We start from the raw sequence: 25522 nt of genomic DNA on the forward strand, positions 1-25522 counted from the left end.
TTGGAGATGCAGACAGAAGGATGTTTGGAGATGCTAAGCCAACAGATGAAGCCCAGAGTTTGCCCTAGAGAAGCTAAGACAAGACTCCCAGATGCTAAGAGAGAAAGACCCAGGAGAACCAAGCAGAGAGCTTAGAGAAGCTAAGAGAGAGAGAATCCCAGAGACATTTTGGAGAAAGCCATTTTGAAACACAAACCAGGAGCAAAGGACCAGCATATGCCAGCCATGTGCCTTCCTAGCTGACAGAGGTGTTTCTGTTGCCATGTACCTTCCATCAGTGAAGGTATGTTCTTGCTATTGTGACACTGTGTCATTATCTATCCTCATTTACCCACATCAGACTCAAAGAGTCATCTGGGTCCTCTTTCAGGGATTTGAACTAAAGAAGTTGAGTGGGAGCAAAAAAACATTCTAATTTTCCTCATTTACCAGTTTCATTCCATCTTTGCTTTCAAACTTCTTTCCTAATTCTCTTTCCCTCTCTCATATCTTCTGACCCTTGTGGAACCCAGTTCCTTCATCCAAACCAGTGTTGAGAAATTCCCAGAAATATAAACTGTGACTTAGTTTATATCCCTCTGTTTCTTCAAATGAATTTGGAAATATGTCACAAAATATCAGTTCTCTCCTTCTTGTCAACTTTCTCTCTCCTGGACCTGCTGCATTTCTACACAATACATTTTTTATTTTTCACTAAGCCATGTTCCCAATGTGGATTTTCTCTTTATTTTGGTGAGGATGCTATTGAGATGATAAAATGGAAAACTAACTGCTGGTTTGGTGCTGTTTTGTACTCCAAAAAGGCCATGTTCTTTTAATCCCTTCTTCTGGGTGCAGACCTATTGTGGGTGGGAACTTTTGATTAGGTTATTTCAATTGAGATGTGACCCAGGCCCCTCAAGGTGGGTCTTAATCCTTTTCAGGAGTCCTGTATGAGAGGGAAAAATGCATAGACATTTGGAAAGAGCTCAGGGGGAAAAGTCCCAGTGAAAGAAGCAAGGGCCCACAAAAACTGGAGGAGCCAAGAGAGCAAATGAAACCAAAAGCTAAAGGCAGCAGAACCCAGAGAGAAGGATCAGTAGATGCAGGCCATATGCTTTCCCATTTGAAGGTGTCCCAGATGCCGGCTGACTTTCTTCGGAGAAGGTATCCTCCTCTTGTTGCCTTAATTTGGACATTCTCATGGCCTAAGAACTATAATTTGTAACTTACTATATCCTCATTTTAAAATAAATATTCCATTTATGGTATATTGTATTCCAGCAGCTTTGGTAAACACAAACAATAACTGCTAAACAGTCAATAGATAGCAGCCATCTTGATTAGTACCAAAATGTTTATTATATGAGTAAATAATGCAAATTCAGACTACTGCATAGCATGTGAAGATAAATGAAAACTGTGTTGTGCATTACAGTCATCATTCAAAGAAAATGGGACAGGGATTGCAGAATACAGGCGCAGTAAAATTCCCTGTGCAACAAGAGTGAGGTAATCAGTGAAGAACAATGGATTTTCTCCACTAGACAGAACCTTTTTGCCTTAGGGAAGATCTGATCTGGGACTTGGGAGGAAGAAGAAACGCACCCACGCACCCACCCACCCACAGAAAACACAGGACCTGGAGATCTATTTGTTCTTCACTTGGATGTGACACCACATTCACCTCATTCTCTCCCACTGCAGCACTCCAAAGTTTTCTGCAAGAGAAGTTTAGCATCATCAGCCACTGCATTGAGGAATTTCAATTGTATAAAGTAGGTTTTAAACAACTGGAAGACAGTAGATGGGATGCCTCCACTCTTGGAGCAGTAGGATTCAACACATTGCAGGGCATTTGCTGCTATGCTGTCATCCTTCACAAGTAACCAAAAATTCAAGGACTTCATGGAGCTCTTGATGTCCTGCACAGATATGCCCAGGTTCTCAGCAATCTCATTGAGTGATTTATCATCCAGACCAAAATAGCTTTGGTAAAGGCGCAAGCACTTCTCCTGCTCTGGTAAATCAAAGCCACTGATCATGGGCATGAAGGAGAATAAGGCCAAAGCTGCAGACTTCAGGGCTTCCAGCCAGATCTTCTCCTTAATGAAATCTCTCTTCAGCTCAATGGCAGCTTCAGACAGACCGGGCAGCAGGAGGGCAAAGGTGTGACGCTTGTGTGCAGGGAGCTCCTTTAGCAGAGTCTCCTCCAGGCTTGGAAAATCAAAGTCAGTTCGGTCAAAGTTGGAGATCAAGAAGATGTGGGGCTCAGACACTCCGATGTCACTGAGGTTTTCCAGGCAGTTGTCTCGAATATGGTGGAGGACTCTGTCCTTTTTGAAGGACCTCGGTCTGCTTTTCTCTTCATTGTATAAATCACTGTCTACTTTGCTCCTAACAAGGTAGAAATTCTTCCCTTTCTCCTTGATTTTCTGGGCCAGCACAGCTTCATTTAACTTGAACCGTGAGGAAGAAATGATGATGAAGAAGTCATAGTTAGCAAATTCTACCTTTTCTAAATATGTTTCTGGAAAAAAATTAGGGGTCCCAGTTCCAGGAAGGTCCCAGAAGGTCACGTTTGAATATTTTGGATGCTTATAGGGAGTTTTCTTCAGAGTGGTCTCCACAGCACCCACACTAGCGGAACCCTCCTCTTCAGGACTAAGTCCTCGCAGGGCATTGATGAAACTGGACTTCCCAGTCCCAGACTCCCCAATCACAGCCACATCCAGGGAAGCATTCTCTGCTAATTCGAGTGATTTCTGAATTATGCCAACTAAATCTTCCATCTTTCCCCCCTGAAGGGCTTTTTGAATGCTGGTGAGAGTTTCCTCAGAAAGGATGCTTCCTGCTTTACTGATTAATGTGGAATAGTAAGGAAGAAAATTGGAAGCCATCTGCTGAATATTCTTTCCTGACAAGTTTGATATGAACGGATCCATGGACGTTGACTGTAGCAGGTCTGGGGAATAGGAAAGAGAAGAAGAAGGTAAGGTGAATGGCACAGCACAATGGAAACACAGGGTTGACTGGGGAAATGCACAGGTCCCAAAGTGCCACCCTATTATATCAGACTTATCATTGTTTTTATGATGAGTTCATTTCTCCAAGTACTTTAGATTCCAGTGCTCTAGAAGAGACTATCCATTCTCCCTGCTAATGATTTCTATATTCCAGGACTTAGCCCTAAGGCAGTATGGTAAACAGAAAAATGCACACCCCACTAAATCTGAAGGAAATGGATTGTCTGCTGGAGACTCCAGAAAGTACCAGCCCTGATATCAGTTTGATTTAAGCTCCTTAAGATCTGTCTTGGACCTCTAACCTCAAAAAAATGTACAAGGAAGCAAGAATAAGAAAAATAATTGTGTTAAACTATTAATCATTTGGTAATATGCTATAGTAGCAACAGGAAACTGCTAGAGACTGTCGCTGTGTTTTCTTGACAGCTCAGCACAGAGCCAGGACCTTTCCAGTCTGCAGGAAGAATGGATCGGCCAGAATGTTAGTGAACAAAAGTGACTTCCAGACAGCTCATTTTCCATGCCCTTCAGACACCCTGATGGAGGGCTGGGACGCAAAGACAAGATCACCAATGTCTTGTACTCTAAGATATGGGTTTAAAATAGAGATAAACAAATATAGAAATGATGTGACATACAATTGTGACGTGGTAGCTTAATATCTGTTATCCTCATTTCAAGAATGTGTTTTGGGTGGAATTTAAAATATATGATATTTAGTGTTCCAGGAAGTCAATAGAAAATTTTATTTATTAAATACAGGACACTTTCAAATATGGGTGTATTATGAAACTGAATCAATTCCAGGAAATGATTATATTGATGAAGACTCAAATCCATTCAGTATTGGTAAGAAAGGTTATATTAGGAAACTGTAGACTCAAAATATATTTATATGCCGGGAATTGTGTCTCAGGGTCCACCAGAAGATTTTTTCTAGTCAGGTGACTGTTCAGTAATCCCCCACATCCTCCACTGACTTTAAGGAAAATTTTTAAATGAAGAAAAAAATGACAAATATATAAATACAAAATGAACTCCTACTAAGGAATGGATATAACTCGTTACTAATGAAGACATCAGGCAGATGCTACAATTGGTTGAAAGGAGAATCCCAAAGATCAGGCATAATTATAGCTTAGTAGTATTTACATGAATGTGCTAACAGAGGCAAAATTGTATTCTTATATGGGGAAGGAGGAATGTCAATGGAACCTCCAGAGGCATATTTATTTCCATGCTTATGGTGATGAATTATTTTGCATGGCTATCGGTTATCAAAAATGCATATAGCTGTAAAACAGCTCCAAAGGAATGGAAGATTAGATTCAGAAAACTCGGAAGAGTATGTGTCAAGCAAGGCATAATTTTCCCTTCAGGACACCCAGTCATCTTTTAGCTCACTTCAAGTTTTCTCACAACTTTCTCATAATAGCAAAAGTCATCTTCAGTCATAAGGGTTCACTGTTCTCCAAAGCCCAGCATTCCCCTCTCCCATGAGGAGTTCCTCTCTGTCCTTTTTGCAGGCAGGAAGTAAGACTCGATGTCTCCCCAAGACTTCCCACCAGACACAGGCACGCAGAGTATGACCATCACCCCACTTATTGTACACTCGGAAAAGCTTCTATTGAAGTTTACATAACTCTACCCATCACTGAGCTCAGAAATGAAAGGATCCTCTGTGTGACACACACACACACACACACACACACACACATGGACACAACCTTCACTTTGTAGCCATCCCAACTCTTGATCTTTCTGTTGAAAGCAATCGGTATCACACACTTAGGAAAGCTGAAATGTGCTTCTGAAATTTGCATGTAAACAACAAATGATAATTAAGAAATTTGGAGACTCAGAGATGGATATCTTAAAGAAAGATGTGTGGAATTTAGTGGAATCAAATTTAATAAATCCTGTCAACTTAATTTTTAAAGTAAACATAGAGTTGCTTTCCAAAATTTTTAATAGTTTGCACTTCCCAGCATGACATGGAATTGTCTGTCTCCCATACCCTTTTTAGCATTAGGTGGTTCCAATCTAGTTTTTGTCATCTGTTTGGGGAAAAATATTATCCTATTTTGCCTCCATATATGAAAAATAATTCAAATATATCATAATTAGCCCTGGGAAAACCTGAATCCACTGAGGTTGATAAATCCTGGAGTTTTATCAATTATTTTTTAAAACTCATTAAAGAAACACTACATATTTATAGCATAAGCTTCCTAAGGCGCAAGACCATATTTCCACGTTTGTTTTTTAATAGCCATTTCCCCAGGGACTAGATTAGTGCTTGAAACATAGAGGACCGTTCTTATATTTTTTCAAGAAACTGAGGAGAAAGCATAAGCCTGTGCTTTGGTTCATGCAATAAAGGAAGCCATGCAGTTGACAGGACTTTCATTGCTCCTGTCCTAAAGTCTCTGTTAGGGAATAGCCCCTTTCTCCTAACCTTTGTCTTCTTTAATAAAGCAGATGGAAATTCTGGAGAACACTCAACTCAAGGCAGTAGAATTGGATGGCCAGGAATCAACATTACTTTCTCTGTCTCTCTCTTTCTCAATCTCTCAAGAATTTGGGAGGCTGAATCAAAATTTCTATAGGGGCAGGTCTGGGCATCTGTGCTGCTCCAGCGCCCACTGATTGCAGTGCATCTTCACTGAGTATCCCCTGTACTGTACAGAAGATCAACAAGCATCTGATTTCTCTGGTGGGAATGTGGTTCTGTGGGTCTATGTTCAGACCACTCAAGTTAAAAATTATTTTGTAAACCACCCACGGATACAAGGCAAAGTAAACAACATGTGCATATAAGGAGTAGAAAGGAGGCCCTAACTGATAGAAGCTAGGTTGGAAGAGATCCAACTAAGAGATAAATTTGGATCCTTTGTGGTCACTCTTTCCTGCATTTCCCTTCTGGGGGAGGCCCAGATGCACAGCACACTGCCCTGGACCTCCCACCACTCCTCATCTTCTCTTTGACCTAGATGAGACTCCTTTACCTTGTGTCTTTAAATAAGCCCATTAGAGGAACAGAATAATGTTAGGAGTTTGCATAAATAAATTCTTCAGAATTTCTAAGGTTCCTTCATGTAATGCACCATCAATCATCAGTATGATGTTTTACGATAGTGGGGATTAGAAACAAATCAAAGAACAGCTCTGGACACCAGATGGCATCAGGGGGATCCAGGACCTCAGCCCAGGTCCAGGGCCCTTTCTCACCTACCAGATGCCCACTGCACCCTCCACTTTCTGTGTTCTTCCCCTGCCATACCCTCCCCACCGGGGAAGCCCCTCCTGTCACTTCTCCATCCCCAGATCCTCATCAAAGTCTCTTCTTTCCCACCCCTCTCCAATTCACTGCATCTGGCTCTTATCTCACCACTCTGCCCTACCACAGTTTCCAAAAATTCAAATCTAATAAACATATGCTTTCTTCTATTTTGACAAATGTTCCTTGTTGCCACTACATCAAGGAGAGCAGAGAGGCTGCCCACAGCATTGGAAACTGTCTTCTGGGCCCCAAGAGGTGCTGGAAGTGATGGTGAGATGTGGGGATCCTTGCAAGCAAGACCTGCATGGGGCTCTAGGAGACAGGGCACCTAGGAGGTTTTCTCAGTGTGGCTACCACAGTTGTCAGAAGAGTCATTGCTGCTTTATTTCCAAAGATCCTGGGACCCAAGCTGGGGCTCATGGGCCCCAAATCTCTCAGTAGGTAGAAGCCTGAGATTCACACCTGACCTGCTCTCACCAGGCTGTGTGTGGGGAGCAGGAAGTGCTGAGTTGCTATTAAAAAGGGGGAGCACATTGAACTTTGGGGCAAGTGATTCCCACATGAAGAAATGACTCCATACAACTTTGGAACAGGTAAACATCAGCAGGTAACACACAGACCTGACTCCAAGGAGGGCTGTCTAATGCTAGGCTGCCCCAGTGAAGCTTCCTCACAAATGGCACCTTCAAACACAGGCTCTGTGTGGTCTGAAAACCTCCTGCCTCTGCTTAAGACATCCAGTCAACAATCCCCTCATGCTCTAAAGGCTGTGTCACCTGCCCACCCACACTACCCCACATCCAGCCCCACTGTCCCCAGAGGAGTCCCCAAAGGTGGATCTCCTCCAACGTCCTTGTCTCTCACCTATTTCTGCAAGGAAGAGGAGTGCTGGAGTCTTAGGTCAATTAAGAATCTGCTCAAACACTAAGACTAAATGCTGTGTTCACTCAGGTCCAGAGTTCTGCAACTCTCCCTCCTGGTTGTTTTGTCCCTGCCCTTTTACCAGTGCTGTCTTTGCTCACATAGTCACAACAGGGAGAGCAGGAAGCAGAAACTGCTGAAGTCTGTCTCACTCGGGCTGTGACTAAAATCTGCCAGATGTTAACACTATCCTAGCTCCATCCAGACTTTTACAGATGGGCTGACCACTCAGGGTGAGAGGCCAAGGAGGAATGAGGGACTCTGGCTCCTGCTGAAAAGCTCCAAGTATTAACGAGAATAGATAAGTGAAGGCAGCTCACATTTCCTCCTTTCTCAACAACACAGTCATTTCCAGGAAGAGAAACTGAACCCTGATTTTTTTTAAGTCACACCAAGTGTGACATCCGCTCTAGAAAAGGACTTTTATCTAGAGAGGGTGAGAGGTGGGCAGGAGTGAGACAGAAATCCAGGTAATTGGACTGTCCTTTACTAACTCTTGCTCTCTCTCTGGTCTTCCTTTGACAAGTCCTCCTCCACAACCGAGTCCCCCTTCCTGAGCAAATGGGTCCAAGAATCAAGATTTCTGCCTGGGAGGAAAGGGAAACCATCCTGCGTGGAGACACAAATGCTGCAAACACAGAATTTGAACTTGAGTGATAAGAGGCCAAGATAAACAAAGTTGGGCTGAAGGACCAGAAGGTGACCCTGGCACAACAGAGCTCCCTTTCAGTTGGTCACTGCCCATTCCAGAATGTTCCCCAGCCTGGAAATAGCCCAGGACTCATTCTCTCACATCCAACCCTCATTGGCCCTACATGCCTCACCCCCTACCATGCTGGCCCCTCACCTCGCTCAGTGCAACCTGCACTTCCCTTCAGATGTAAGGCACTGTCCTTGCTGTCCTGTGGCACCACAATTTTTCACAGGAACCTGAAGGCTTCCTGTGGGCACAGGCTGAAAGACTTATGTTCTCAATGCAGAGGGGATGAATGATGGCGGTGTTTCCCTGATCTCTCATTCTGGACCCTTGACATATTTTTTCTGATAATCTGATAATTTTCTAAGGCATTTCCATCTCTTAATGACTGTTAAATCCCATAAACAGGTTTTGGATAGTGGCGGGGGGGCAATTTGTGCTTTATAATTGCAATTCAGTGTATTTTTTTTTAATGTGTTAGTGTGAGGGTGGTGAGAGAAAGAAGCCAGGGGTTTCCATTCTCTCCCAAAATTATAGAATCATCATCCAAGCAGGAGATATGGAAGATTGTGTCAATAACAGAACAGAGATGTCTCCAAAGGGAACACCTTCATATACAGTGAGAATCAGTACAAGGAGTTGGAGAATCTGTATTAAATAGACTTGTCTGTTTCTTCCGCCTAGACAAAAACACAGAACCACTCTGATGGGTTCAAATTGGATCCCTCAACATCAGTTAGGTAATTTGGGGCTAAATTATCTGTAAGACTCTTTTCATCATCATTAACCAGAAATAATAATTTACTTGTTCATTTGGTTTTGGGGGAAGGTTAAATGAGATAATGCACGCAAGGGACCCAGCACAGACAGACTCACAGAAGTGAGACCTTGACACACTGTGGTAAGAGGTCAGAGGGTAGAGGAAGAGAAAGAAGAAAGTCTTCTTCAGAGGTCTTAATAAAACCAGAGAGCATTCATGGAGAGATTGCAGTGAACCCAGCAGAGAGATTTGCATGGATTATGTCATGAAATCCTCGCCAGAGCCCTGTGAGGTGGGTAACGTTCCTCTCCCCTCCGCAAGGAGCATGAAACAGCGTCCTCAGCAATTGCTCATGGTTCACAGGGCCAAGCTGGTCTTCAAGCTCCGTGGGGCTCCAAGGCCCATTCCCTGCTTGGAGAAGCAGCATCCTGAGGAGTCTGGGGCATGGTGAAAGGGGTGCAAGCAGGACCCACACATTGGAGAGTGAAAGGGAGGTGGTTGGGGGCAAAAGAGCTGCTCTGCAGGACCAAAGGTGGCCAAGAAAATTGTTCCATGGATGGGACATGGCATCTTCTGGGGCAGAAACCTGGGAAAATTTGGTGTACAGCCAGTGTCTTGAGCAGCTTCCTGAGAAGACAACAGTGGGTCTGTCTCTTAACCCTTCCCAGAACACATATTGCTGAGTGAGGGCTCACAGGGTAACTCCTCACTCAGAGGTGGTCCTGAATTTAAAAATAAATTTTAATTGCATTCATCCACAGGGGAGACAGTCAGAAATTTTTATGAAAATATATCACAGCAGTCATTTGTAGTTTATGTTTGTGAAGGCCTGTCAGGCAGGTAGCAACTGGATTAGAATCCACTAGGTGATCCCAACCAATCTGCATTTCCAGTCTCAACCCCCAAAGGGATTTAACCCTAATGGAAAGGATTTATCCAACAAGAGAAACCTACTTTTAAAAACGTGATTTGAGATTAATATTAGTAGTAGTTAATAATAATAAACAGTAACGTACCAATATAAATATGAAACTAAAAATCCATAGGTGATTCTTTGTAAAGCTTGTTGTGATACAGATGTTGAAGGAGATGAGGGACAGAATTTATTAGGTATGGTAGTAATTGGTGATAATTATTTAAAATTTTCATGAAAAAATTTTATTGAGGAAATTAAAATCCTCAAGCAATACAAATTTATGTGACTTGGCAAAAAAAACAAACAATGAGGTCTTTCATGGAGTCAGAAATGAATTATTCCTGTGGAAAGCTAACACCAGTGTCCCTCTGCCCTGCAGAGCATTTCAGAGAGTCTCCTGCTTATCCAGTCCAGTTGGATTGGGGCTGAGCAGACGTGACATTCTGCTGCTCGAGTCCACTGGAGTCCACTCTCCTCTGTGGGGCTGACTGTTGGCACAAGAACTGCGGAGCATGCTTAGGGTCCCTGACCTCATCCTACAAGAATGTGAACCTGGCCTGATAGACTGCTTTAGCTACGTTTTTAAAACTGCTTTACTGAGATGTAATCTACACACTCTACAATTCACCTGTCTGAAGTGTATAATTCAATATCATTTAGTATATGTGGAAAGTTGTTCTACCAGCACCACAATCAAAACTAGAACATTTTTGTTACCTCAAGAGAAATCTTTAATAACCTGCTGTCACCTACCATTCCCCTAACACCCTCCCACCCACTGCCCAAAGCAACCACCAATCCTCTTTCTGTCTCTATGGATTTGCCTGTTCTTGATTGTTCATATAAATGGGACATTACAACTTGTGGTCCTTCATGACTCACTTATTTCACTTAGCCTCATGTTTTCAAGGTTCATCCATGTTTTAATGTGTTTCAGTACTTCCTTTGTTCCTACTACCAAGTAACATACCACCATTTGATTATACTTCATTTCATTTATCCATTCATCAGTTGACGGACATGGGTTTTTTTCCAGTTTGGGCTATTATGAATAATGTTGCCATGAACCTTAAAGTACAAGTTTTTTTGTGGATATTTGTTTGCACTTTTCCTGGGAAAATATATAGAAATGGAATTGCTGGATCATATAGGACTCTATTTAAATGCTTAAAGAGCTTTCACATTGTTTTCAAAAGGCTCACTTTGTTTCTCAAGCAAATGTCTTTGCTGTCAGCTTGGTCATGGATCTAAAACCCTGGGCTTGGGATGCCCAGTAAGATTCTCTTGGCCCCCTGTGTGCTTGGCCATCCTCACCCCCTGCTGTTCTCTGCCGGTCACCCAACTGCCCACAGTTATGGCAGAGTCCCCAGTGTCCCCTCACACTGCATTATCTGCGTCCTTCCCCTCTGTGGCCCACACAATTTGGGCTTGAACATTCCAGCTGAGGCAGAGGCATTGAGCATTGAGAAGGCCTGGGCAGCTGGGAAGTGGCCAGAGGTGATCTCTGTGGTCAGGGAGACACTGAGGACAGCGTCCTGCACACCTGTGAACATCGCAGTGACGGGGGACTCTGGCAATGGCATGTCCTCCTTCATCAACGTACTGCGGGGCATCGGGCACGAGGAGGAGGCCGCGGCTCCCACTGGGGTGGTGAGAACCACCCTCACTCGTGCCTCCTACTCATCCTCCCATTTTCCAAATATGGTTGTGGGACCTGCCCGGCACAGGGTCTACCACCCAAAGCCTGGAGAACTACCTGCTGGAAATGCAGTTCAGTCAGTATGATCTGTTCATCTGAACACTCCAGCGTGAACACTGTGAGGCTTGCCAACACCATGGAGAGCAGGGGAAAGAAGTTCTCTGTCGTTTGGACCAAGACTTTCCAGGACCTCAGCATGAGTGCCCTCAGGGTGGGTCAGCTCCAATACGAAACCAAAGAAAATATGCTGGACAATCTCCAGAAGGAGCAGGTTTGTGATCCCCCATATTTCTCCAGCCTTGACCCTTCTCTGCGTGCCAGCACCATAATACATTCCATTCCCTAGCTTTGCTCAATTTCATTGACCAAATTAGCTTGGACTGGAGTATGGGATAAAAGTTATTTTCCTAGTTCTCCCATTCCTTTATTATTTAAAGCTAACATCTTTCCTCTGTATTTGAGTCTTTTGGGTTTTCTCCTAATTTTTTTCTTCTCATCTCTCATCCCCCAGACTCACTTCCATTTACCTACTCAGCACGCACAAGGCTCTTTAAAATAACCACTTACATCTTTGTTCAGTTTTGGAGATTTTCCTCTGTTATTTTTTCTAAGTGTAACATATATTCAACACCTACAATAGGATGTGTGGTGTGTGTGTATATGTGTGTGTGTGCATGTGTGCACTAAAACAGAACACTAAAATAAATATCTGTGAACTCACCTCCCAAATTAGGAATTCAAGTGTTTTCTGTGTCACTGAATCAACCCATATGCTGTGCTCCATGTCCCATCCCTCAACAACTTCCTCTAAAAGTACAGCTAGATAATTTTTTCTCATTTCCCTTCCTTTCTTATTTAGTTTCCTTTAATTTTGCTTACTTCAGTATTTTAGAAAAATGGAATTATTTTCAGTGCCATCATCTGGTAAGTTGCTTTTAGTGTGCAAATTGTTTCTAAATTTCAAGTGTGTTTTACATAGAGCTACGGTTCCTTCTATTTTGTGAATATAATACATTTTATTTGTCCATTTGTTACCAATGGATATCTGGATTTGAGTTCTTTATAGTGCTTTCTTTTATCTCTCTCTCTTCCAAGAATTGCTGTTATAAACATCCTTGAAAATATCTTCTGCTGCATCTGTATACAACTTCCTCAAGGGTTCAGAACTAGGAGTGGATTTGTTGAGCTGAGCACATTTTTGTTTTGATTTGTTCTATTTTAGATATTGCAGCAAAGGAAGGGAATGCATTGTTCTCCAAACAAGCTTAAAATCTCTTATTGTTCAGATATTTTGGATCCTTGCTCTTAATATTTCTGTTATTATTTAAGAACTGGACAGGACCTGCCTGTCACGAGTACTTCATATGTGGAGTACAATGTGTTTGGTACCTGTGACTGCCCTTTCTGAGGTGGATAATATGATATTTGAACACATTTGCATTCAAAGAAGCCTCTTCAGTCATGTCTTTTAAGTTCTCTGTGAGCTGCTGTCTAAGGCCCTTGGATTTATACCTTTGTCTGAATGGACTTCACGGGTGGGTACTGGGCTCCTCTGACACTCCCACACCATTTACTATTTAAACTCTAAAGTCATACTAGGACTACTGCTACTAATTTGTATTTTTTTAGACTTTAAAACAGCTATTTATGTATATATAAGAACACACATATATCTGTGCATGTATATGTATACAAATACACATATATACATAAACAGATGTATATGTACAGACACAACACATGCACTCATATATGAAAACACAGTCAAGGATCACAGTGATTACAAACCTAATATTTACTGTGGCAGTGACACAGACTTCTACAGTACTACTCAGAGATAACAGAGAAAATAGAAGGAAATGGGAGAGTAGAAAATATCCCATTATGTTTTGCATCTTCAGAGAGAAACGAAATTCCTACTACATCCTGAGACCTATATAAATGCCTGACAGACAGCAGCCACTCAGTAAATATTACTTGATTGACTACTGCACACATCAAAGAGCTGGAGGCTGTAAATAAAGGCTCATTAGGAGGGAAAGATAAAGCTATTGGAAATGTAAAGTGTGATTATTAAAATAAAAGAGTAAAGGGCTTGGACTAAAAGGAAACTTTCAGAAGGTAGTAAAAACATGGCACTCCCCAGGCCACCAGGTTTGGGTTGGACCATCAATGCCAGACGCGTCCTGAATAAACAGGGTAGCAGTGACGGGTCATCTGAGAGTGTGAGGACTTTCTCCGAAGCTTCTAGCTCCATGAAGTGCTACTTTCCATCATGCACCTGCCCCAAGGCTCCCACCCCACTCCTTTCTCCCTCCACGGAGGTATATGGTAGGTGATGGCCACCAGTTCATATTTTTCTACTGGGAGAAGCTGATCAATCAAAGAACTTGCATTTGGAGGACTCATTCTTTTTCTTTCTTATTCCTACTTCACTCAGACCAATGAAAGGCAGTGATCTGGGTGAACATGCCTGCCTGTCAGGACACAGCTTACCTTAAGCGGAATCCTCCAATTAGGGAAAGCGTCATCAGGTTAGCAAATTGTTTTTGGTTCTCACATGAGCTTACATCCTATAACCCAGCACATGTTGACAACCATTTCAATTTGTCTACTTCTGCAAAACAAACTACCACAAAGCTTGATGGCTTAAAACAACAACCATTTCACTGTTTCTCATCATTTCTTGGGTCAGGAATTCTGTTCAAGGCAGCATCATATGGGTTTCCCAGAGATCCAGCTGGCAAAGGTCTAATCTAGAGGGCATAGGTATCTTCACTCACAGGCTTTGGTGGGAACAGTGGAAAGACTAGACCCAGCTTCTACTGTCCACCGGAGCACCTACCTCTGGCCTTTCCCAAACACTTACCTACACTTCAGGGCTCCTAGAGACACTGATGTAAGAGACCCAGTAGGAGGCTGCAAGTCATCTAACAATCCAACCTCAGATTTCCCAGAATATCATCTACACCACAATTCAATCAGGTAAAATCAGAGTCAAGAGCAGAAGAAGGAAAGAAACTGCTGCTATATTTAATTCTTAGAAGTAATAAAGGTGAAATTTTGGTTCTCAATTGATTTATTTGCTAGTGGATCACAATTTGTGGTGGTGATTTTACTTCTCCTCAGAGAGCCCATCAGAGGAGATGAGATCTGATGCAGATTAAGGCTTATGTTAAATTAAATTAGATCCCACAATCTTGAAATTCATATAGCAAGATGATCCAATTACAGATAAACGGGGTTGTACATTGTTCGTTTTAAAGCAAGCATGCTATAAATACAGCTGTTGCTTTTAGTTATACAGCTAGAAATGAGGAAAAAGAAGACAGATTTCAGGAATTTTCCTGATGTGCAAGATAATTTGCACAGTTTATATACTGTTGTGATACTGATTATGGTAAGCTCATGAGGTCACTTAGTGGGGTTATCACAAAGTTGATGAGAAAATTAAATTTTCCACCATTTATTGTTTTTTATTTTAAATAAACTACTAAGCATTTATCCAAAACATGAAAAAATGCAAATGTGATGATTACATGCTCTTATGCCATGCTAGATCACTGTCTAATGTGCCTGCCTAAGTCCATCTGACCTCTGGATGTGGGGGCAGATAACATAACCCTGTTTACAGAGTAAATTAGGGACCAGGCAGTTTATTTGTAAACTGATAAGGAACTATGATTTACCTTCCATGCAATAGAAAAGATAAGGACAAAGATCATGGTTCATTGCTGATAGGACAGAAAGCAGTTTTGTACTCAACCTTACTGTCTTGTCTCCAGGATTTTTTCCCTCAAATGACTCTAGCATTACCACGACCCTGCATTAATGAATAAAAATAAAATCTGTGACAAAGTTCATTTTAAACTTCTGGCAAACTGATTTTCAACTAAGATGCCTTGTGCACTCAGTTAGGAAAAACTAACAGTTTTACCTAATGGTTCTGGGAAAACTGGACCTCCATATGCAAAAGAAAGAAAGTGGAACCCTACCTCTCACCATATTAAAAAAAAAAAAAAACTCAAAATGGTTCAAGAACCAAAGTAAACAACAAAAACCATACACTTCTCAGAGAAATCATAGGGAAGTATATTGAAGATTTTGTGATAGGCAATGGTTTCTTAGAATTTACATGAAAAGAATGAAAACAAAAGGGAAAATGGATAAATTGACTTTATCAAAATTTAAAATTTTGTGCACTAGAGAAATTCATTATGAAAGTGAAACATGACCTATATAATTGGAGAAAATATTTGAAACCACATATCCAATAAGAGTTTAATGTCTAGAAAATATAATAATTCATACAATTCAACAAGAAAAAGACAAACAGTCCAAGAACAAATGGGCAAAAGACATGGATAGACATTTCTACAAAGAATATATACAAATGGCTAAAAATCACATGAAAAGTTTCTCAAATGTTCTGATTTATGGTTTAGCTCTGTGAGCTTTGTTGTGAATTTTTCAGGATTTTCTCTACATACAATCATATCATCTGCAAATAGAGAAAGTATTACTTCTTCCCTGCCTTTTTGGAAGATTTTTATCTTTTTCTTGCCTAATTTCCCTGGCAAGAACTTCCAGTAAAACATTGAATAACAGTGGTGGGAGTGGACATCCTTGTTTTGTTTCTGATCTTGGTGGGGAAATTTTCAGTCTTCACCGTTAAGAAGGATATTAGATGCGGGCTTTTCATATATACCCTTTGTCATGTTGTGCAAATTTCCTTCTGTTCTAGTGCTCTATGTAGTTTTATCAAGAAAAGATGCTGTATTCTGACAAATGCACTTTTGCGATCAATTGAGATCACAAGTATTTTTTCCTTCATTCTGTCAATGTGTTGCATTACATTAATTGATTTTCTTATGTTGAACCAACCTTGGATAGCAGGAATAAATACCACTTGATCATGGTGTATTATTCTTTTAATATGCTGTTGGATTCGGTTTGCTTGTATTTTTTGAACATTTTTGCAGCTATATACGTAAGAGATATTACTCTGCAGGAGCACAACATTTTGAATACAGTGAACAGCACTGAAATATATCTATCTAAATACGATTAAAGGGGGAAATGTTAGGTTGTATATACGGTAACAGAATAAAAATTTTGAAATATATCCATGAAACTCCACTACACAGTGAACCCAAATTTAAACCATGGACTTTAATTAATAATATACTTAAAAAATCTGTCATTTTCACTTGTAACAAGTGATCCACACGAATGCAAGGTGTTGATTTTGGGGCGGTAATGGGAACCCTTTAATTTATGCATGATTGTTCTGTAATCCCATAACTTTCTTAAAAAGAACAACAGAAGAGACTCAAAATAATTAGCTATTAGGGAACTGCAAATCAAAACCACAATGAGATTCCATTCCTTACCCTTTGGAATGGCTACTTGAAGTAAATAGAAAATAAGTGTTGCAGAGTATGTGGAGAATTAAAACCAACCATTCATTGTTGATGGGAATATAAATTCTGTAGCTGCTATGGAAACAATATGGTGATTCCTCAGTAGAGAATAGTCACATAACCTGACAATCCCACTTTTAGGTACATACCCTAAATAATTGAAAGCTGAGGTTCAAACAGACATATGTAAACTGATGTTCTTAGCAGCAGTGTTTCACAATTACCAAAAGATGGGAGCAACCCACGTGTCCATCAAGAGATGAATGACTAAACAATTAGTGGGATATAAATACAAAGGAATATTATTCAGCCACAGAAAGAATAAAGTTCTGAGTCATGCAACATGGAGGAACCCTGAAGCCATTATGCTGGATGAAGTAAACCAGGCACAAAAATATGCATGTTTTATCATCTCAGTGATATGAAATGATGAGGATAGGCTAGTTCATAGAATCAAAAACTGGAATATAGGTTAGCAGGTGTAGAGTGGGGTTGGGAATGGGGAATTAATGCTTAATTGGTACAGAGCTTCTTTGTATGATTCTGCAACACAAAAAGTGTACCATAATGCAAAATATTCACTAAAGGTTTTAATACAATTATAATATCCTTTCACCAATTGTAGCAAAGTCAACACTAATCCAACATGTTGATGATAAAGAAAACTGGGTATATAAGTGGGGTATATGAAAACTCATTATTTTCTGTATATTTCTGTAAACCTACAACATCTCTAATAAAATATTAGCTTAAAATGTTATTCTACTATTTCAAGGGAGGATTTGAGAATTTTTTGACATATGAGATTTCTTTTTTGATTTGAGAATTTTTTGGCAGAAGAAACACAAAAATACTTTATTTTAAGATCAAATCTTTACTATTAACCCAGTTTCAACTTTTGGAGTTAACTAAAGTCATCACTATATTGTGAAAAATTTTGACATTAGAATCTTCATACCATAAGTGATGCATAACCACAAAAAACAGAGAAACTCCATTTACTTTATTGAAGAAATTGGAAGATGCAAACTTTTCAATTAGGAACTTGGTCCCATTTGGATAAATGACTTTGTTACAGTGCCTATATGACAATTGAATGTAAGCACTCTTCAACTCAATTTATCTTACATCATGAAATGATAATTTAGGACTGCTCTTTGAATAATCAAAGACCTTGTGTCTCTAAAGTACAGTTTAGCTCTGTTCTTTCATTCTGTGTTCAGCTATGCATGGTGGTTTGGAGCTGTTATGCACTCCAGAGAAGGCCAGTTTCTTTTAATCCATTCCTTTGGGTCCAGGCCTATTGGAGGTGAGATTTTATGTTAGGTTATTTCAATTGAGATGTGACCCAGCCCAGTCAAGGTGGGTCTTCACCCTGTTACTGGAGTCCTTTATGAGAGGATAAAACACACAACGATGTAGAGAGATGAAACACATGGAGCACAGAGAAAAGCCCTGGAGAAGCAGAGAGAGAAGAACACAGGCATAGAAGCCGAGAGAGGAAACCACTGAGTCTAGAAGCTGGAAACCATGAAACCTGGAGAGAAGGAGCAGCAGATGTCGGCCACACGTGCTCTCACGTGGCAGAGGTGTCCTGAATGCCAGCAGCATTTCTTCAGAGAAGGCATCTTCCTGTTTATGCCTCAATTTGGGCATTTACACAGCCTTGTAACTTTAAATTTATTAACTAATAAATCCTCATTGAAAAGTCAACACATTTCTGGTATATTCCATTCTGGAAGTTTGAGCAAACCAAAAATCTATGATTGGACTAAAGTGTTTTTAAGGTTATGAATTGTTAATTCCATTAAATGTTAGCACTTATTTCTTTTGATTACAGAAACCCTGTCTGTGTTTAAACATTTTTTCCCACCTAATATCACATAAGACTTATACAGTCTTTCCAACATGACTCCAGAAGTCCATCGGCTCTGCATCCTACACATCCCCGGACAACACACGTGCAGTTTTCCTTACCCCCTTCACTTGAAATTCCATCTCCTTCCCCCATTCTAGTGGATGGCAGTAGAATGTTTTCCCCACCCTTCTTTTCTCCCCCTGAACCATGCTTGCTTTCAGGGTGGAGGTGCCCTTTTGTAGAATATGAGGAGTGCAGTTCAAGAAACATGTGGTTACACATGGTGATTGGGTGATGGGGATGTAGATATGAATAACAGAAGTAAGAAATCTGAGCCTGCTTCTCAATTTTCTTCCTATTCTGGAATTTAATTTCTATTTTGAATCCACATCCCATGAAGGAATTCTGGGAAAATTTACCACACTCAGGGTTTCCCATTTCCCTTTCCCCTGGGTTGCACCTAAGTTGAGTGATTGTGTGGTGCCGTGTTGTTGGCATGTCTGACCCACAGGTGTGGTTTTCTAACCATGCCTGTATCTGCTGGGATGTGCATGGTTGTGTCACTATCTCAGGCTTGGACTGTATTGATTAGAGCCCCTCATTCCTCACCCCAGAACCAAGCCCCTACCTCAGCTACTTCTACACTCTCATGGAAGGCACATGGGCAATTGGTCTGAAATCCCAAGTTACTCAAGGAACTTGGAAACTGGGACCATCTTCAACATTCAGCCGTATTGTTCTGCTTCTTATTGTCACATAATTGCATACTTTCCAATTACCAAACCCAGGTGGGGATCTTATTCTCCAACTCAACCTGGACTTGGATCAGGGACACCAGTGTATATGGTCTCAGAGATGCTTCAGAGCCTCAAATGCGCAGATTGCCCACTTAGTTACTATCATGTTCTACAGACTGTTGTGCTGAGAGCTGGAGAAATAGTCAAAGGTTTTGACCCAGTCTGAGTTATCAGAGAAGGCTTCCATGGATGAAATGATAGCTAACCTACATTTTGAAGGATGGGTTAGCGTGAACTGGGCAAATGGCAGAGGGAAGAGACTTACATGTAAGGAGAAGAAAAAGACACAGAGTGACAAAATGCTTGGTACCTCTGGGGAGCCACAGGTAGACTGCTGCTGTTGGAACAAAGAGCACAAGCTGAAAAGTGGTGGGAAATGAGGGGAGAGACAGGCAGGGAGGTTCTTGCTTTCCTTTTAGTTTTAAATGCATTTTTATTGAGATATATTTACATACCTTACAATCATCTGAATTGTACAATGAATTGTTCACAATATCATAAATATAGTTTGCATTCATCACCACAATTAACTTTTGAATATTTTCATTACACAAAAAAATAAGAATAAAAATTAAAATAAAGGTAATAAAGAACACCAAAAATATCCCATACCCCCCACACACCCTATTATTCATGTACATTTTGTTCCCATTTTTCTACCCATCTGTCAATACACTGGATAAAGGGAGTGTGAGACACAAATTTTTCACAGTCACATGCTCACACCATATAAGTTATATAGTTATCCAATTCTCTTCAGGAATCAAGGCTACTGGGTTACAGTTCAACAATTTCAGGTATTTCCTTCTACCTATTCTAATACAGTAAATACTAAAAAGGGACATCTATGTAATGCATAAGAATAACCTTCAGCATGACCTTTTAACCCCATTTGAAACTCTCAGTGACTGAAACTTAATTTTGTTTCATTTCTCCTCCCCCTTTTGGTCCAAGAAGGCTTTCTCAATTCCATGATTCTGGGTCCAGGCTCATCCCCAGGAGTCATGTCCCACAATGCCAGGGAGATTTACATGACTGGGAGTCATGCCCCACATAAGGGGGAGGGCAGCAAGTCCTCCTGCAGAGTTGGCTTAGAGAGAGAGGCCACATCTGAGCAACAAAAGGGGTTCTGAGGCATAGATGCTTAGGGACAATTGTAAGTTGACTAAGCCTCTCCTTTGCAGAAACAAGCTTCATAAGGGCAGCCCCAAGATCAAGCATTCCTCCATCTAAATTGGTAGTCCCCAATGCTTGTGAGAATATCAGGAATTCCTCAGATGGGTAAGTTTAATACATCCACATTTTCCCCAGTCCCACAAGGGGTGTTTGCAGATACTTTTTTATTCTCTGGACAGATTACTCTGGGTTGTATCAGGACTTCACACTATGCTGTAGAAACCAAACAGTTCTCATTCCCTATTCAAGATTCCATGTAACTATGGTTTTTGAATAAACTAACCATACAAGTTAAATTGTCTAGTGTGCTACAGAAAATAGAGATTCTATATGAAGGAAACCTCTCCTCCTTTGGTCTCACATAGAAGTTGAAGTTTTAAGACAAAATCAACATCATCCTTTACCCATTAGTCTGATTTACCTTAGTCCTAACCAACTTCATTTCATTCATGTCACTAACTGAAGTCTGATGTCTTTTAGAGTTTCTTTAACAGTTGCTCTATGGGGTACTACTGACATTCATAGCTGCCAAAGTCTGTCTCTAAGTCTCAGGTGTCACACAGATTCCCAAAGTTCCAGTGTCCAACCAGGTTATACACAAACAGCTCATCATCTCAGAATTTAGAAATAACCATTGCAACTCAGGAATAGATCTAACTGCTGTAAGAGCTTACAATCTAAGAACCTTTACAACAAGCCTTCCCCTGATCAACTATGCTTTCAAATTCAAATGTCAGGGCTTGCATGTTATAATTAATCCATATTAATGTGGCATTATAATCTTTGTATTTTCCATTTCTGGCTTATTTCACTCAACATATTGTCTTCAAAGTCCATTCACCTAGTTGCATGCCTCATAATGTCATTCCTTCTTGCAGTCACTCAATATCCCATTTTATTTATACACCATAGTTCACAATTCTATTTATCAGTCAGTGTACCCTTATGTCACTCCCATCCATTGCAAATTGTGGATACTGCCACCATAAACACCAGTGTGCAAATGTCCATTCATGTCCCTGTTCTCATTACGACCAAGTATATTCACACCAATGGGGATGCAAAATCATGTGGCTGTATATACCTAATAATTGTGTTGCAGGATCATTTGGCATCCCCATCTTAGCTTCCTCTGGAACCACCACACTGCCCTCCAGATGGGCTACACCATCCTACTTCCCACCAACAGTGAGTAGGAACACACCTCTCTCCACATTTCCCCCCACTTGTATCCCTCTGATATTTTAAACAGTTTAAGTCACACACCAGACAATCCATCCTAATTAAACAATCAATGGTTCTAGGTATAATCCCATAGTCATGCATTCACCACCACAATCTATATGAGGACACCGCCATTTCTTCCACAAAGAAAGAAGACAAGAAAAAGTAAATGGAAGATAAAAAAAATTTAAAAAGAAATGAGAAAAATGTAAAATAAAATAGTGAAAATGTCAGACAAAAACACCACCACCAAGAATCCCATACCTTCCCTTACGTCCTCCACTTATTGACATTTAGTTTTTGTATATTGCCTTCATTAAAATTAATGGAAGCATATTACAATGTTGCTGTTTATTGTGGAGTCTAGTTTGCACTGAATATATTTTCCCCCCCTAAACCGTCCCATTTTCAAGCCCTTGGTATGTTGACATTCACTTGTTTTCCCTCATGTGCAAACATTCTTGTATCTGTACACCTGATCACCATCATTGGCCACTCTAGGGTTTGCTGTGTTATACAATCCCAGACTTTACCCTCTATCTTTCCTTCTGGTGTCATGCATGTCCCTTGCCTTCCTCTTACAACTGCAATCACACAAGGAGGTTCTTTATTAATTCATTAAGCATATAGGACACTGCCATGTCAGGGCACTAAACAGGGTAGTGAAACTTATAAGGGGTCCATAAAATATATCTCCCAAATTAGGAAACATTGAAAATAATTGAAACCTGGGACTTTCCAAGGCCTCTCTGGATGTCTGGTCACTGTTCATACATAAAGTTTAGATAAACACATCCAGGGTGTTGTGGGGAACATTTGGAGGGATACAAAGGGGCAAACTATTGCAACTGCCAAGCTGAGAAGTGGTGAGCAGGGGGGGATATATCTGTGACATTGATGGGATCATGTATTTTGGGGTGAGGTCAGGATGACAGAGGTGAAGAAAACTAGCTCTTTGTCTTGCTCCCTTGATCAATGAATGACCTGGGACACACACCTGTGAAGAAGGAGCCGTTGCAGGGGCTGCGTGTGAACGGGGATGAGTAGTTTTGCTATAGACTTAAGGCAGGAGCGGCAAGGGGTTGCCGACATTTCATTCAGGGCTATGACTGTAAAGGTGTATTACTGAATGGAAAAATGCTCTCAAAGAGCCTAAGAGATCAGCTATGCTTTCCACTTTGTGTGACAATTGTCCATGTTTGTTCTTTTAATTGGTCATTGTCCTTTTGGTACTAGTGTCATTGCAATCGCTTTGCAATTATTTTCAATATTTTCTCGTGCTTAATTTACTTTATACTCCAAATCCACCTTCTCCACCCTTTTAGTATCCAAAAAGGCTGGCACACATAGGCTATATAAATGCGGTCTCTCTCTCTCTGGATTATGTTTGGATTTGGCCCAGGGGCAGCACTGGCTGGAGACCTCAAGGTCAGGCATTTGATTATCCCCATTTCCCTTGCTAAGGGGCAGGTTTAGGGGACCTCAGTCTACTGAGGTGACAGCTCCTGTCTACCGCTGCCATCTCCAGTTTCCAACAACCTGCTCCTCTCCCTGACCTTTCAGGCCTGCAGAGGTCACTCCCCACTGTTGTTCACTCTGGGGTAAACACTTTCTCTTGGTGGTCTCCTACACCTGCCCACGTCTTTGCAAATACCCTCCTTATTAAATTCCCCTCTTATTCCTCAATTGGTTGATGCCATGTATTGCTTGTCACGACCCTAATGCAAAGCCTGCTTTACCTTTGAATATATTGATGGATTTTAGGCACCTGAAAGAGAATGGAGGGAAGGATAAGCATCTCTGAGGCAGCTTTGCTGACTGCCTGGGAATCCCAGCCCCATCACCCCACAGATTCTAAAGAACAGTTTCAACCACACTGTCCAGCTGTCCTTAAAGTTGTAAAGTAACCCACTGTATCACTGACTATTTCTCAGCAGGTTCAGGGAAAGGAAAGAGAAAAGGAACAGAAAAGAGTGAATGAAAAGACATTAATGAGGAGAAATGATGTTAACATTAATGTATTAGGAAAAAAAAGAGAGACTGAGCAGGACATAACTTGATATTTTTAACTGAAAGAAAATTTCTATATTGCAATCCAAGGAAACATATTTAATGATTTCAACAAACACTTGCATACTGTATTTGGCAGCTGAATGATAAAAAGTATTCATAACTGCTTTCAAGCAATCTACAAGCATTAGAAATAAGCAGAGAATGTTAAGTCAAATGTCTATCTCTTCCAGTGGAGAAAAAAGTATCCTGCTGAGAAAAGAATCCCAGTGAATGAGCCTGTTGGACTCTTCCCAAGTTGGCCTTCACCTGCAATAAAGGAGACCTTCAGGACTTTACTCAGGATGGTCTTGCTGTCCTCGACAACTATCATGAGGAAGTGTTTTTGTTTCAGCTATCTAAAATAATGAATGACAAATTTACCTAAGAAGGGGATGCATTTAAGAACGGACCGTGGCACCTGAGGTTGGTGACATCCTTCTGCAATGTGTCCCTAAGCTTTGGGAAGTCATGCAAAGAACGGTCAAGACTGAAGACCAGGAATATGGGGGTTCACACACCCATTCCTACTGGAGATTTTCTAGGATATTTCCTCGGATATTCTGCTGGAGCTCTCCCTCCCTGAAGGCACTCATGCTGAGGTCCGTGTCTGGCTTGGTCCACACCACATAGAACTTTCCCATGTGCTCGATGGTCCTGGCAAGCCTCATGTGATTCATGCTGAACTGCTCAGATGTGATGATGATGAAGAGATCATACAGGCTGAACTGCATTTCCTGCTGATAGTTCTCCAGGCTTTGGGTGGTAGACCCTGTGCCGGGCAGGTCCCACAGCAGCACATTTGGAAAATGCAAGGATGAGTATGAGGCACGAGTGAGGGTGGTTCTCACCACCCCAGTGGGAGCTCAGGCCTCCTCCTCATGCCCGATGCCCCGCAGTGCATTGATGAAGGAGGACATGCCATTGCCAGAGTCCCCTGTCGCTGCGATGTCCACAGGTGTGCAGGACACTGTCCTCACAGTCTGCCTGACCAGAGAAACTATCTGTGGTAACTTCCCATCTGTACAGGTTTTCTCAATTCTCGAGGCCTCTGCCTCAGCTGGAATGCAGCTGCCCAAATGGTGTTTCACAACACAGGGGAAGGATGCAGACAATGGAGTGTGAGGGGGCACTGGGGACTCTTCCATGTCTGTGAGCAGCAGAGTGTTCTGCAGAAGTAGGAAGTGCAGGGTAAAGATGGCCGAGCACACAGGAAAGCAAGGAAATCTGACAGCTTAAGCCCAGGGTTTTAGATCCAAAACCAAGCTGGCAGCAAAGATTACAAACAAAGCAAGCAAACGTGCTATTTGGTGATGTGCACAGCCCTCCGGCTTGTGGGGAGGACCCATGAGGAATATTCTGCAGCTGCTGGGCCAAGGGTCAGCCCCAAGGTGGGACAGTGGGTGCAAGTGGACTGGAGCAGCAAGTCATCCACGATGGGTGAGCACCCGTCCCCTGTCTAACCTCACTGGGTGAGGGGATGACCATTTGAAATGCCCCAATGGGCAGAGGGAGCGGGTGCTTATGGGGGGCTTTTCATATGGAATGATTCATTTCTAAGCACTAAAATTTCTCACTGCATTTTACTTTCTCAGTCACGAATTTTTTATTTTTTATCACTGTAAAGTGTTTTTTTCTCATTCCTCAATACATTCCCATGAAAATTTTAGATAAATTTCACCAGTGTTTGCCATACCTTATATGTGCCTGACCC

The 25522-nt window shown here is 41.3% G+C and overlaps 1 protein-coding gene and 2 pseudogenes across 1 annotated transcript; 1 reads left to right on the forward strand and 2 right to left on the reverse strand.

The window, feature by feature from the left end:
* Positions 1–1600: 1600 nt before the first annotated feature.
* On the reverse strand, positions 1601–20347 carry LOC119520032 (T-cell-specific guanine nucleotide triphosphate-binding protein 2-like). The gene is made up of 2 exons (XM_037817786.1): positions 20299–20347; positions 1601–2944 (listed from the first exon to the last, which is right to left on the reverse strand). The coding sequence occupies exons 1-2, from the start codon at positions 20330–20332 to the stop codon at positions 1668–1670; spliced, it is 1311 nt and encodes a 436-aa protein (XP_037673714.1). The 5' UTR covers positions 20333–20347; the 3' UTR covers positions 1601–1667.
* On the forward strand, positions 10849–11627 carry LOC119519692 (annotated as a pseudogene).
* A 3616-nt stretch (positions 20348–23963) lies between the features above and the next one.
* LOC119520039 lies at positions 23964–25139 on the reverse strand (annotated as a pseudogene).
* Between the last annotated feature and the right edge of the window lie 383 nt (positions 25140–25522).

Source organism: Choloepus didactylus, chromosome 24, assembly GCF_015220235.1.
Source record: "Choloepus didactylus isolate mChoDid1 chromosome 24, mChoDid1.pri, whole genome shotgun sequence".
Classification (NCBI taxonomy): domain Eukaryota; kingdom Metazoa; phylum Chordata; class Mammalia; order Pilosa; family Megalonychidae; genus Choloepus; species Choloepus didactylus.